This window comes from Carettochelys insculpta, chromosome 8 (assembly GCF_033958435.1).
Source record: "Carettochelys insculpta isolate YL-2023 chromosome 8, ASM3395843v1, whole genome shotgun sequence".
NCBI classification, from domain to species: domain Eukaryota; kingdom Metazoa; phylum Chordata; order Testudines; family Carettochelyidae; genus Carettochelys; species Carettochelys insculpta.
In genome coordinates, this window is record NC_134144.1 from 46,944,620 (window position 1) to 46,959,048 (window position 14,429).

The 14,429-nt window shown below is 41.6% G+C and overlaps 1 protein-coding gene across 2 annotated transcripts in view; it reads right to left on the bottom strand.

The window, feature by feature from the left end:
- GALNT13 (polypeptide N-acetylgalactosaminyltransferase 13) overlaps positions 1 to 14,429 on the bottom strand; it is a 341,581-nt gene that overhangs the window by 22,245 nt on the left and 304,907 nt on the right. For both annotated transcript variants that reach the window (XM_075001619.1, XM_075001618.1), the window contains one exon: positions 7,701 to 7,835. In XM_075001619.1, the coding sequence (XP_074857720.1) occupies positions 7,701 to 7,835 (135 nt within the window). The remainder of the gene's footprint in view (positions 1 to 7,700; positions 7,836 to 14,429) is intronic.

Below are 14,429 nucleotides of genomic sequence, written 5' to 3' on the forward strand. Positions count from 1 at the left end.
TCCAGTATAATCAACCCAAGCAGCGTAGTCAAACTCAGACATTCAAAGATCATGAGTCATGGCCCAAAAATCATTTATGTCTTAAATCCCATAAGATTTATAAGGTCTTATTATTTCTGAGTTTTTAGGGTCCCCTCACTTCACAATTTCATGCTTTTCTCAGCATCCATACTTGCTAAAAACTTACTTTTGAAAAAAAAAAGCAAAAGCAGAGATTCTCATGGAAGCTCTTCAATCCAGCCACTTGGGCTTTACCCGCCACAAAGACTAACTAACAAGCTATTAATTAAGGGACTGTAACCACTGGATTTGAAAGGGTCATGGACTTAGAGAGCTGTGTGATTTCTGCACTGGAGTGTTTGGTTGTCTCTCATTTAAGTAGTCCTAGGTGTCCTCTTTTCAAGAAATTAAAAACAGATCTCCTAGGCATGAGTCAGTAGCTTTGTCTTCAGAGAGGCCAAAGTAGGCTTTCTGAATGGAATAACAGGAATCCTTCCAACACAATTAAATAAGAGTCACGTGGTGAAGCTTGTTATTTCTCACCTCCCCCCAAACCCAGCTAAGGCTGTGGAGTGATTTAAGGAGGTGGGTGATTTCAACATCACCTGCTTTGGAGAGACAGTGTACATGAGCTAAGCAGCAGTTTAGAGCTGGTGGTGCCAAAAGGTGGGATTTAGGCACAGGCAAATAAAGAATTCCCATAGCTGAACTCCAAGTGAAATCTGTGCTCCCATTCTGTGCATGATTGATTATAAATTCAACTCTTCCTGCAGACATGGAGGTTCTCTTTGTAGCTGAATATGTATGTGCTGGTCTGCTGTTCAAAGTGGGGTTGGGGGAAGGGTAGGATTTCAGGGGAACGGGTTGGGTTTTGCATGGTGTAAAAGCTCATTTCTCCTTAGGACCCCTTTGCACTGACAGGGATCCTGAGGAGAGGATCCACTGTTACCTGGGGCAGCAAAGCTACTGCAGCAGCAAGGGATCAGCAACCGCCTCAGGAGACTCTACAACTGCACTGTGACCTAGGGCAAATTCTTCTCTTTGCCACCACACCATCACTTTCCGGGACGAGAGTACCGGGCAACCTAGCACCCAAGCTAGGTACTGCTGTCTAGAATTTGGACTACAACCCACTGACTAGAGTCGTCGTCATCATCATCATCATCAACCATGGGTTCAGTGCCTGTTGGTGTCTGATGTCTCTCTCACTATTTCCTTCTATCTTTCCCTGAGCAGTGCGGCGTGGCTTAGTATTTGTAGACTAGCTCTGCACCAATCTACTATATCATCTACCCATTCTCTGCGGGGTCTGCCTCTCCTATTCAAACCATCCATTATGCCAGATACCAGGGTCTTGATTTTTTATTCATCGTTCATTCTGCAGATATATCTGAGTACCTGTAACTTCCATTTTATAACCTTTGGCAGTAGGTTCTCCTTTGGCTGTATCTTCCTATATAATTCCCCATTGGTAACCTTCTGCATCCATTCTATTCTCAGGATCTTTCTATAGCAATTCCTCTTGAATGCCAATATCCTTCTCTTTGAATCTTTTGTTATCACCCATGCCTCACATCTGTACAACATACTGCTGAATACACACGTCTTCAAAATGCTCAGCCTCATTCCTAAGCTAATCACTTTGCTTTTCCAGATCTTACCCATCACCTTCAAACTCGCTATTGCTTTCGCTATTCTAGTTGCTACTTACTTCTTACCAGACATATCAATACTGATTTACTATGACAATTTAGCAATGTTCTAGATGAAAAAGTCTGGCCTAGTGATAGGGTTATAATGAGCTGAGGTCTCAGGAAGTTTGACAGAAGCATCCAAGGCATATCATTGGTCATTGCTGCAGGCGTCTGACATAAGATCAACATAAGATCTGCTAGATATATGGTGCTGAGGACTACAAATGTTCATGATGAAATTTCAGCATCTCACAAGACTTGGCCCAAGCATGTAGGCTGACCAATTGTTTCAAAGTATCTCTCAAAGAGCTGTAACAGAGTGTGACAGCTATATGGTGTACTGAGTGAGACCAACATAAAAATCAGCAGCTCTGAGATAGTTCAACCCAGTGTGGGAATATTGTTCAATTCTCCAACCTTTGAAGGCTTCTGCAACCCTTTTTAAATCAACTTCAAGGACTCAGTCTGGTTGAGGGGTGGGGAAGAGGAGAAGACTGCCCTAGGTATGGAACACTGACTAGCAGCTGACATGAAAAAATGGAACATAGCCATGTCCGTCTTCAGTCTGAGACCATGCCAACATTTCTTGTGCTTCTTTCATGCTGCATGTTTCACAGTCACATTGAATGCCACTGAATACATGCACACAGAAATGAAAATATATATACCAAGTTCAGACGGTAAGCTGGCAGTTAGCCACAGGGAAATTTTACTGGCATAAGGTTACACTATGGAAAAATGTGGAAACTATGCCTCAGAAAGGAAGAGGAAGAACAAGAGCTGAAGATAAATGAGTTTCTGCACATGCAGAGTAAGAGTTTCTCAGCAATGGAGAAGACGAGCAGTGTACCCTGCAAGCTGAGTGCCAGGAAAAATTCAAATGATACCTAGCTGATTAGCAGAGTACCCACAGCTGGCAGCATGTGTATCCACACGTCTCAGGGCACTTACAATGTATTGTGCACATGGATGTAAAAAAATAGTGGGGACTTTGCAGGCGAGTGAAGCAGTAGTAGACGGTTCTCCTTCTTTACCAAGAATTCAGTCTAACTCTTGAGCCTTTCAGATTCCAACCACACAGTGTACATGTACATCCAAGAACTGGGGCCCAATGTGTAATACTTCCCTGAAATATTTGCAGTGAACTTCTGCAGGAGACATAGAAGCATATGCTCTTACCAAGCTTTGTTTAATAAGATGGCAATTTTATTTTAAAGGCTATGTTAAGCTTAAAGGGCCATACCCTTTTCTTTCAGCATTACACACAAAAAAAATAATAGATACTACATACAGTCTCTAAGTTTGAGGGTATAGTTGTTTATCAATATTCTAATATCAGATTTGGAAAATGTGTAACAAACATCTAAGTACCCAGTATGATGATATATAGGTAACTCCCAATGCTCAAGAACAGCGGTGCTGACAGCTGCTGTGGGCCCTGGGGCAAGGTGGAAGGGGGCCCTAGCTCTGTGCCCTGGAAGGGGCAAGGCCAAGAGCAGATGGGGTGGGCCCAAGGTCAGTAAGCTCTGAGTGCCACCCAGATTGTGGCATTGCCCCTGCCCACCCCCACATAGTTCAAAGGGGCCCCAAGGCAACTGTTTCCCACCCCTCCATCAGTGAGCTTGTTCATGAAGTAATTGGCCATTGGCTCAGGACATACCATTTTCTAGCTTATAGCACAAAGCCATGCACTATTGTTTAATAATATGTCCTTAATAAAAACATGAAAATAAAACAGGTAGTACTAGAGGGGCCAAACCTCTCCACAGATATATAGGATGGGGAAAGGATATTCAATGTAAAATGTACCAAACCCATTCCCATAATGCATCGAGGAGACTGAGATGAGAACTACATCCAGTATTGCAAAGAATCACATAACCTGACAGATATTGCAAGGTCTTCTATAAAATAAAGGCCATGAAATAAATAATACAAAACTTCTATTTCTCTACTCAATGTAACTGATTGTGTTTTATATGTAAAAACAGATGGCAAACGGAGCAGTTTTCACAGAATTGTCGTATAAAACTGATCACGAAGCACGGTGGCTATTTCTTTTTTCTGAGCGCCACCTAATGGTTGATTTTGTTTTTATATGTGGCTTATAAATTCTTCCATTATGTTAAATGCTATGTTTTATGTTGATTCCTTTGAAATAGGAAAAGACAGCATGTTAAAAAAGCGATGTCATGTTTTGTAGAATGAAAGATATAGATAGGGAATGTACTACATAATTTCCATATATAATCATTAATAGACTCAAAATAGTCTTCCAAACAATTGTATAGGTGTTATAAACACAATATTTTTCTAGTTTCACTCCAAAAAACATCCAATTTGGCATCTGTTAAAGCTCAGAAGAATTTCCCGTGACTTATCTATTCAGATTTTAAAAAAAGATTCTGGATCTCAAATCTACAGAAGTGTATTGCTGATCAAACCTGTTAAATCAGCTGCTGCTGGCAATTCGCATAATAGTAGGAGGATCAAGATTGAGGCCGTAGCGTTTGCGGAAGCTTATTCTAGGCCAAAATATTCGGGGGAGGTGGGGTCTCAATTTCCATATTTATTAATAAAACCGTTTCTCTAAATTTGATTTGTGGAATAACATATTTTCTCTGAAGTAAAATCCATTAACAAATGGGAAGTGAAGTAAGCGAGAATACACTTTGAAACTTGTATGGCACACTGGATTATCTATATGAATGGTAGGCGCTAAGGCACCTCACCAATATCAAGGGAGTTTTGCAACTGACTTAGAATCACAGAAGATTAGGGTTGGAAGTGACATCAGGAGGTCATCTAGTCCAACCCCATCCTCAAAGCAGGACCAATTTCCAACTGGACATTTGTCAAGCCTTTGCCACCCTCCAGTAAGGGTGAAGATTCCACCACCTCCCTAGGCAACCCATTCCAGTGCTTCAGCACCCTTCAAAAATTTTTTTCTAAAATCCAACCTAGACCTCTCCCACTGCAATATGAGAACAGTGCTTCTTGTTCTGTCATTGGCCAACACTGAGATTAGCCTGGCTCCAGTCTCACTGGAACCTCCCTCCAGCCAGTTGAAGGCTGCTATCAAATATCCCCTCATTCTTCTCTTCTGAAAACTAAATAAGCCCATTTCCCTCAACCTCTCCTCATAAATCATGTGTCCCACCTGTTAATTATTTTTGTTGCTCTCTGCTGGATCCTCTCAATTTGTCCACATCCTTTCTGTATAGGGGGGCCCCAAACAGACACAATATTCCAAAATGTGACCTTACCAGTGCCAAACAGATAGGAATAATCACTTCCTTTGATCTGCTGGCAGTGCTCCTATTAATGCATCCCAATATGCCACTTGCCTTCTTGGCAACAAGGGCACATGTTAACTCATATCCAGATTCTTGACCACTGTAATCCCCAGGTCCTTTTTCTGCACAACTTCTGCTTAGCCAGTTGGACCCCAGGATGCAAGCTTCAATATGGCCAGTATTTTCTACTATTGGTATTATGCTCTCAAACAATGTTCCTATATTAATGAGAAATTTTGAGGATGGAAACATACTAAAAGTAAGTTCCATGGAATACACAAGTGCCTGGCTACTAGGGGACACTGTTCACTCTTTTACGTTAGAGTAGTACTTATCTAGATCTGAGATGGACGGTGGCCCACTAGCTTCACCCTCATTCCCATTTCTAGAGAGCTGTCATTTACTGCATAGCATGCAAGGAACCCTGAGTCCCTGACACACATTCTCTGATGATTCAGACTCTGTTACATGCAGCTCACACTCAGAAGTGAGCAGATTTTGGCCCTTGCACACCCCTATAATGCACCTGAAATTTGAATCTAAGCAATATGCTTTCATTTGTGGGCCTCTGGTCTTAGACCATTTAAACTACTATCAAGAATTCACTAAAGATCCAGCTTGCTTGGAGTGAAAATATATGCACGGATTGTAAATACGTTTTTATTATACACCAGTTGGCTTGGATAAATTAGGTCTGATGGCTTATGCACATGAAAGAGAAACACATAAAATAATAAAATAGGTCACTGTGAGCATCAGGAAGTTATATCAGAAAATTCTCCAGAGGTTTTGCTCTTTCTAACTTGAGATTCATTAATGGACAGAGAGCTCTTTTTTTTTTAAAAAAAAGAGTAAAACAATTAATGATAGAAAGGCCAACATTTTACCATTTGAGTTGGATCTCACAAGCCTGAAATACCTGTATTCAATAGCCTGAATAACTGACATTTAAAATAAAGAGAAGAATGTCACTGTATTTTCAAATTAAGAGCCAGACACATCGGTGAACACAGAATAACACTGCTGTGATATGAAAAATACTGATCCAAAGTGCTTGCTCAGCAAATGATAACACTGGCCAGACCTGATGAAATCAACACTATTGCTGAAAGAGCATTAGCACAGCACAAACCTTTAATTGGTGGGCCTAGCCATGACTGCTTGGCTAGCATCTTATTCCTTGGTCTTTTTTCCTGCTAATAATTCGTTTTTATCAGTGAAGCAGTGAATATCTAGTGTTCTATTCACTCTATCTCCCCTGCAGACACATTGAATACAGTAAAAAACAGACCCTAACACCCAAGTGGAGGACAGCTGGACATAGCTCTGTCCAAAATCTAGCAAAGGCAAAAGCATTGTTCAGAAGGAATCATTGTAGAACAACATGGGGCATTCACGCCTTCCAGAGGCTAAGCATACGTTGTGCACAGTGCCCCATGAAGCACTTAAATATGGAGGCAGGCCTGCTGACACGGGGAAGATGGGCAGGGAGGGATGATGGGGAAGCTGTCCTGGGCCAAGGTGACTCAAGGAGGCCCAGGGCTCCTGGCCGCTGCAACTGCAGCAGTGGTGGTGTCCAGAGACCAAGGCCTTTTAAACTGTCACTGGAGCACCACAATGTGCGCTGTGGGCCCCGCTCTGTGGGCCCTGCCCCTTCTGGGATCATGGTGCCTGCCCAACTACTTTGCCCAGGAGCCCCCGCAGGCTGTAGACTCCCCTGTACTGGGGCCACAAGCTAGCACTAGGCTGGTTTCTTAAATTAATTACCTAATTTATAAATAGTTATAAAGGAAATCATCATCCATTTGGATATAATCTCTGAATATAACTAAGATGGAGTTACTTTGTGTCATCATATTTTAGGTATCAGTTAATTCAGCTCACCACAGTGCATGAACATCCCTCCAAAACATAGCTAAAGAGTGATTTCATTAGAGAACACTTAAATTTTGCTTATGTGAACAAAATGATTCCCTCCTAAGGAGGGGGACAGCAGACTTACACTCTGCTATTATACTACAAAGCATATTTATGACATCAAAAGTTAGACCTCAGACAAGATCAGTTCCATAGTTTTCTTGTTACTGCTTTAAATGTATGCATTGGACAGCCTAGATATACTTTGTATGTTGCCTTCTATGGTCATGGATCATTATTACTATTCAGCAGCAGATAATTATTTTCACACTTTCTAGTAAATTTCACTGAACAAGACTAAAATTTTGTATTAAATGTTTTAAGAACTTTTCTCTGAAAAGGTCATTAGGAAACTTGCACACTGACCCCGTAAGATTCTGTGTATAGGCAGACCTGACTGGCATTTGACTGGACTGGCTATATTTTTAAAGGATTTGCCTGAAAAATTATTTAATCTGTCTATTTTAATGTGAGTCTCAATATTTGCGTTATTATTACAATACACAGATAGCTAATGTTAAAAGTTTGTGTCCAGCTGAAAGTGCTAAGATGCTCCCATTAAAGATAATAATTGGAAATGGTAAAATCAAACAGCAGAGGCCAATTCAATTCAAGAAACGACCTCGATCGAGTTTCTTTATGTATAAACATCCAAAATGGTGGTATTCAAACATACAATTAAAATACAAAATCAGTGAAGTTTGGGGAAAAAATCTCTGTGAAGATAGACACAGTATAGTCATGAAACACTAGACTTCTATTTTTTTCCTCTAGTCATTAAATAACTACATACCTCAGCATCATACTCCCAGAGCTGATTTCCCCGCATATGATGGCATTTCAACATGATCACAGGGCCATTGAGTCTAGAAACATCCAAACATAAATCATCTGTGCGGATCTCTTTATCAGCAGTAAAGGAAAATACCTACAAACATAAAATGAATAAAGTTATAGGGGGTTAAAGACACATACTTACTTAAATGATTACTAACTTATAACATAAGTCATTCTGATTTAAGTTAATGAGCGGCCAGCAGTTCCTTCTGCATTGGACAGGACTGAAAAAGGTTGTGGTTCAAAAAAGTTTACGTAAGCTTAACTGTATGACTTTAAGAAATGTATGTTTTGTAATAGAAAATGAGTGAAAAGCCTTGATACATCTAAGACTTTCACAAGCACTTAACTTTACCCATTTCAAATTGAAGGGACAACTCAGTGTATACAGTTAAACAAGTGCATAAGTCCTTACTTCATGTATTATTCTGTCCTTTTGTAGTATTACTGAACATATGCAGGTTGAACCTCTCTAATCTGGACTTTCTTAGTCTGGCAACATCACTGGTCTGGCATCGTCAGGGACCCTGTGGGTGCTCCAGGCTGGAGCACTCAATGGGGGAAAACCAGCAGGCTGGGGCCAAGAATATTGCTAGACTACGGAAACATCCTGCCAGCTGGAGCAGCAGAGCCCCTAGCTGAAACCAGGGGGCTTCAGCAAAGTCCCGGCTGGTGCAGTGCCCTGGGGTCAGAGCAGTGCATCTGTGAGGGAGGCTGACGCCTGCTGGCTGGAGCAGGAGCCTCAGTGCTAAGATGCTAAGAGCAGCAGAACCGTGGGGGAGAGGGAGTGAGAGCAGCAGGATGAGCACAGGGGTAAGCATCGACCTTCCCTGGTTTTACAAATTCCTTATTATGGGAACCGTCAAGTCTGGAGAGCGATGGTTCAACCTGAATAGGGCTATTTCAGAAACTATTTCACAAGACTAATTTTTAAAAATGCAATTTGAATATTGACCCAACCATTCAAAGAATCCAAGTGCTCTTAGCCAAAACTCTCAACTTTCCAATTTCCTATACCAAGGATTATTATGTATGGTGAAGGGGGTTCTAGCTTGGAATAAAGAACATTGGGTAATTTGATAGACGTATGGACAGGAAAACAATGGACCACTACAAACAAAACCATTTCAAGCTAGTTCAGCACATGCACTAGAGGAAGTGTTGTCTTTCAACATCTTGAAAAATGATAGTGAAATCAATATTTCAAATTTTAGATCATAATAAAATGGAAGTAGCAGTAAATGAATAAAACTTTTCATCTATAAAGTCTCGCACAGCAGTAAATCTATTTATTTGCTCATTTAACTATGGATATCTTCAGGCAGGACCAAACAAAAAGCTCAGAGCTTTGACATTATGATTATTAACTCTTGCACCTGAGCAAATACGTAATACAAACCATGCCTCTACTGGTGACATTTATTGTAATGATTTTTACAGTTGCATTTCAATACACAAAGTGATGGCTTTTAGCATTGCACCTCAATAGTTAAGACGTGCCTCTAAGGGACAGTTCACAATGCGTGGGAAGACGGGATTTGTATCTATGGCACTCTAGGCTGCTGTGCTGGTACCTGGCCATTCAGACTCTGTTACCATGCACAGAAGTTCTGTAGAGTGCTTTGATATACTGCTTTCCAAGCAACATTTTGTAAATGCCACATTGTGTAGTAGAATCAATGTCTATGTGCAAAAGTTGTGTTTCAGTAATTATGTGTAATAATGCAATCAAAATTACAGAGCATTGATGTTTCACTTACAAAGGGCAAATGTAGCTTCAAGATCAATATGAATTATTAGAGCACAGAGAGAAATATTAAATATAGACAAAATGAGGAAGCATAAGACAACTACTAAAAATGTTTTCAGACTTACTGCAGGACAATTCCTATAGAATTAAGCTCAATGCATCCAAGTAGGAAAAGAGTTAAGCAAGACACTGTCATGCATTGCCAGAGGAATATAGTTCAAATAAAAAAATATTGGGACTGGTCTACAAACTCCACATAACTGTCACCTAGGACAATACTATTTCTGTCCATTAAGATGGCCAGTATACTTCCAAAATGATGTAACTGTCCTTGAGACATCTAGCATCACATATTACAACAGGGGTCAGCAACCCTTCCGAGGCAGTGCGCCGTAATTTAACCCTTTGACCTCAATGTATGGTCTGAGTGCAGATGATACTTTTTAAAGCCACTAAGGTCCTAGTCTGAATTGGCAGAGTAGCTTTCTTATTATCCCACCCTGGATAGGGGCCATGCCTGGAGGAGAGGGCAGGGAAGGCACCTGTACTCCGGTGGGGAGAAAGGGGAGTGGGTGGGGGGCGCTGCCCTGAACCTGCACCACAGCCCTGGCCCCGCAGCTAAGGACACTACTGCATGCTGCACAGGAGTAGGAAGGGCAGGGCTAGAGCTCCCCTGCCTGCCACTCCAAATTGGCTCGCATGCTGGGTGTGGCACGCGTGTGGGGGTTGCTGACCCCTGCTCTACACTCACCATCATTTGCAACTGTAAAGTGGAGTACACTCAAGTGACTGCACATGGAGAAGAGGCTGGGTATTAGTCTACCTCACTGAGAGCTGTGCAAGGCTGAGTCACAATACAGCCTTTAACATCTATTATACCCATGTACCAAACATACAAATAGGGCCACATACCGCCAGCCTTATTCATGCTCCTAGACAAGGAGTACCACAGAGTAATCAGCCTGAAATCAGCAGAATCTCACCCGTAATTAGGCATTATACGCACCAAAGCCCTGAATGAGATCTCTCGCCCTCAAAGAACAGTTCGTTTCTGTGGCAACCAAACAGGCTGGTAGTCCGAGGAGGAGAATTAAACATTATAGCCGATAAATACTTGGTGAAAGCACAGACCAACGTGTTATTTTGTCCCTGTTTCTCAGGCAGCAATTTATCCAAATAAAATATTTAACTTCAGAAACAGGAAACTGCAATATCTACAAAGAAGTTTTAAAATGTACTGGTACTAGTAATGTTCAAGTGCTTCACCTATTGACTCTAAAGCTGACTTATCTTCCAAAAGATGGGTAGATTAAATCACTCACATATGGTATGGTACCTGCCTATGCAGTACATACTTGTAGTATGGAATGTTTTACAATTTCTAATCCACTAACCATTTTTACTGCTTAATACCAACCAAACTATTAGACAAAGAAATTAGTGTGGTACTGAAAGAAAAAATTATGTATGAAATAATATAGAATAGCAAGTATTTGCTTAATTAAAAGATCTGAAGTCTGAAAACTTACATTTCAGAAACCTTTTGCACAGACTTTTTTATTATGGAAGGGGTCATTAAATGGTACACGTGGTACAAATTCTTTTCCTTAGCATGTGACCAAGCTTTTTGTCTTCATAATTCTGTGATGTTGCCAGTTTTCTGATGCAGGGTTTTTTTGGCAGGAGCTGACAAGGGCAAACAAATTTGGCTTCTACTTCACTCTCCCTAACTAGAGTTTCCCCATGGTGATATATATTTGAACAGAGTTACTTTTCAATGGTTTAATGCTAAGAGGTTTTCCACAATACTTTTAAGATGAAAGGTTTGTGCACATCAAAACATGTGGGTCACAAGAGACTAATGCCTGTTTCACACTAAGGCTGAAGCACAGTGATTCCAAACACAATGAATGTCATAATCTTGTTTTGGTAGAATTCTTTGTTTCTTAGATGCTAATCAAATCCAGTGGAATGGAACTGAACCAAATGAAACATAATGGAACAGAACAAAATTATGTGGAAAAGAATCACAGCATTCATTTCCCAATCCAGGGTCTACTGATTGTATGTACTGTTTTGTTGCTCAAGAAACCTCACAGTCTGTTGCACACTATGATACAGTAAGAGTCACACAAAGTGATACAAGAATGATTTACATCTAAATCAATCATGCTGAATGACTGCAAAATGACCAGAGACATATTTCATCCAAAGCTAGTTCCAAAAACAAGGTATTTTCTGATCTCCTTAGGGATATTACATACCTGTATGGCCAATCATATCACTCATTTCCCACAAAGGCCATTCATCAATTTATGATTTTACTTCCAAATTCACAGACAAATTCAAAAACTGAATAGGTTATGAACAATTTTGCAGACAGAGATCAATGAGTCTGGGTACGTGGATTTATAGAATCCCTGCTCAATCCATCTGTAAGTTAACAAACCATGAGAAAGAAGAGATTATTGGCTCCAGCCCAAAAAAACCCTATGGCTACGTCTACACATGCCCCTCCCTTTCGAAAGGGGCATGTGAATGAAGTACTTTGGAACAGGTTAATGAGGCACTGACATGCATATTCAGTGACTCATTACCATAATGGCAACGAACTGTGCTTCAAAAGTGCTGCTTTCGAAATGCAGACTGGCTGTATAGACACGGGCGCTTCGAAATAAACCCCAGACTTTGAAATTCCCTTATTCCCAATTTGTTTTGGGACTAAGGGAATTTCAAAGTGTGGGGCTGAATATGTCATCCTCAGCTATGCTATTTGCATAGCTGAAGCAGATTGACAGCACCACTTAGTGTAGATGTGGCCAGATCCTTCCCTATCTAGAGTTTCATCCCCCGCTATTGGAGACCTTTGCTATTAGCAGTCATTACAGGCAATCATATACTCCCCTCCATAAACTTACCTAGCTCAGATTTGAAACCACTTAGTTTTTGCCTCCACTACTCCCCTTAAAAGGCTGCTTCAGAATTTCACGCCTCTGATAGTTAGCAACCTCTGTCTAATTCCAAGCCTAAACTTGCTCATGGCCAGTATAAATCCATTTGTTCTTGGGTCAAGATTGGCAGTATACTCTTCTCCTTTTGTGGTATTTATTCCTCTGGTGTCTTGGCAGTCACCAATAACAAGTAGGAAATCTTCATTTCACCCTCCTATTTGTGAGTCCGTTGATGGCTGATCACCCTGATTCTGGAGCCTGTGACGAAGCCCCAGACTTGTCCTTGTTGGGTCCTGCACTATGTGGCAGTTTAAAACGTAGCCTCAGAGGCCCACTGTGTCCCTTGCTCTGCCTCCTGCTCTCACAGCATCACTGACACATTCTCATCATCAGCTAGCTCAAAATACAGTCATTTGTGGAGGAGACCCTCCCCCCACTTAGGGGTACCCAGTCTCCTCCCGCCTTTTAGGGCTGCTCTGCAGTGTGGGGTAGTCTGGAAGGAGCCTGGACCCCCCCCCCCACACGTACCTGGTTTCGGCCCAGGGACCCTAGGCAGCTGCAACTGGAGGGGCTTCCCTGCCTGGGCCCTCCTGGTGCAGCAAACTGCCTCCCTGAGCCACTTCCACCAGACATTTCCCCAGTACCTTCCTCAGGTAACTACAGCCCTCTCTTTTTGGGAGTCCTCCTTCCATCACCCTTGTCCATCTTCCATCTCCTTCCCCTTTGCTGACGTGAAGGAAACCCTTTTGAAGGGTTCCACAGTGCTAAATTGGCAGCAGGTGCTAGTTTACCCTGCTGCTGCTAGATGACCCTGGATAAGCCTCAGTCTCTGTGAAACATAAAAGCACACACCCAGCTGCCAATATATCTGCCCTCCACGAGGCTGCTGTAGCCGGCTGCGGGCCGGGGATCTACCACAAGCCACACATCTTATCACAGAATGGGCAAGTGCTGGTACCTGTTGGAGGGTGTGGAGCAGTTTTTGATGCTCTTTTCTTCTTCTCTGTCTCTCCTTGTCTGCATTGTGGTGGGACCTCTCAAAGTGCACCACCCCCTCCTGATTACCATTCTCCAGTGAAGATGGTCTTGGGCAGGGTTCTCCCAAGTGTTGACACCAATGCTGCACTTTTTCATGTGTGTCTTCAGCATGTCCTTATATCACTTCCTCTGGCCCCCAATGTTCCTCTGTCCTTCCTCCAACTTGAAAAACAGAATCTGTTTTGGGAGGCACCGATCAGACATCCAAACCATGTGACCAGTCCAGCAAAGTTGTTGATGAATGATAATAGCTTCAATGCTGATCGTGTCTAACTCTTCCTGAGTGCTAGTGTTCATGCACCTATGCTCCCAAGAGATACTAAGGAGTCTCCTGAGGCTCAGGTCCTTCAGTCCAGTACACTCCCCTAATTAGTTCTCTTAATTTTTTATAGTTTGCCCTCTTGAAATCCAAAGGCCCAGTTGCAGACCTATTTTCTTTATCCTTCCATTTAGGTTAAGAATAATTAGCTCACAATCACTTGAACCAAGATTGTCTTTCACAATCAGTTCTCCTATGAAGTCCTACCTACTCATTAGTACAAAACCTAAAATGTCACCAAATAATCATCAAAACACCCCTTGTTGGTTTGATGACTATTTGGTGAAGACATCTGTCAGCTATCACATCACATATGTTGACTCTACCATCACAATTAGCATTTGTCCTCTGATGGATGTATAGCTGGGAAATTAAAGTCTCCCATAATCACATCATTCATAGTAGTATTTATTTCACGAAAATATTAGATCCTGTGGTGTCTGTAGAAAACCCCATGTACTGTGCTAATGGAGGGATATATACTATTTTTTTACAGCTGCCTTCATCTCCCCTCTAAGCCAGATCACTTTTTTAAACACAGTACAGCCCTCTTCCTTAATTGTGGCTTCAGAGAATCTAATAAGATGTTCTTAAAAGATTCCTGTCCTCCCTATTTTTCTGATTAAA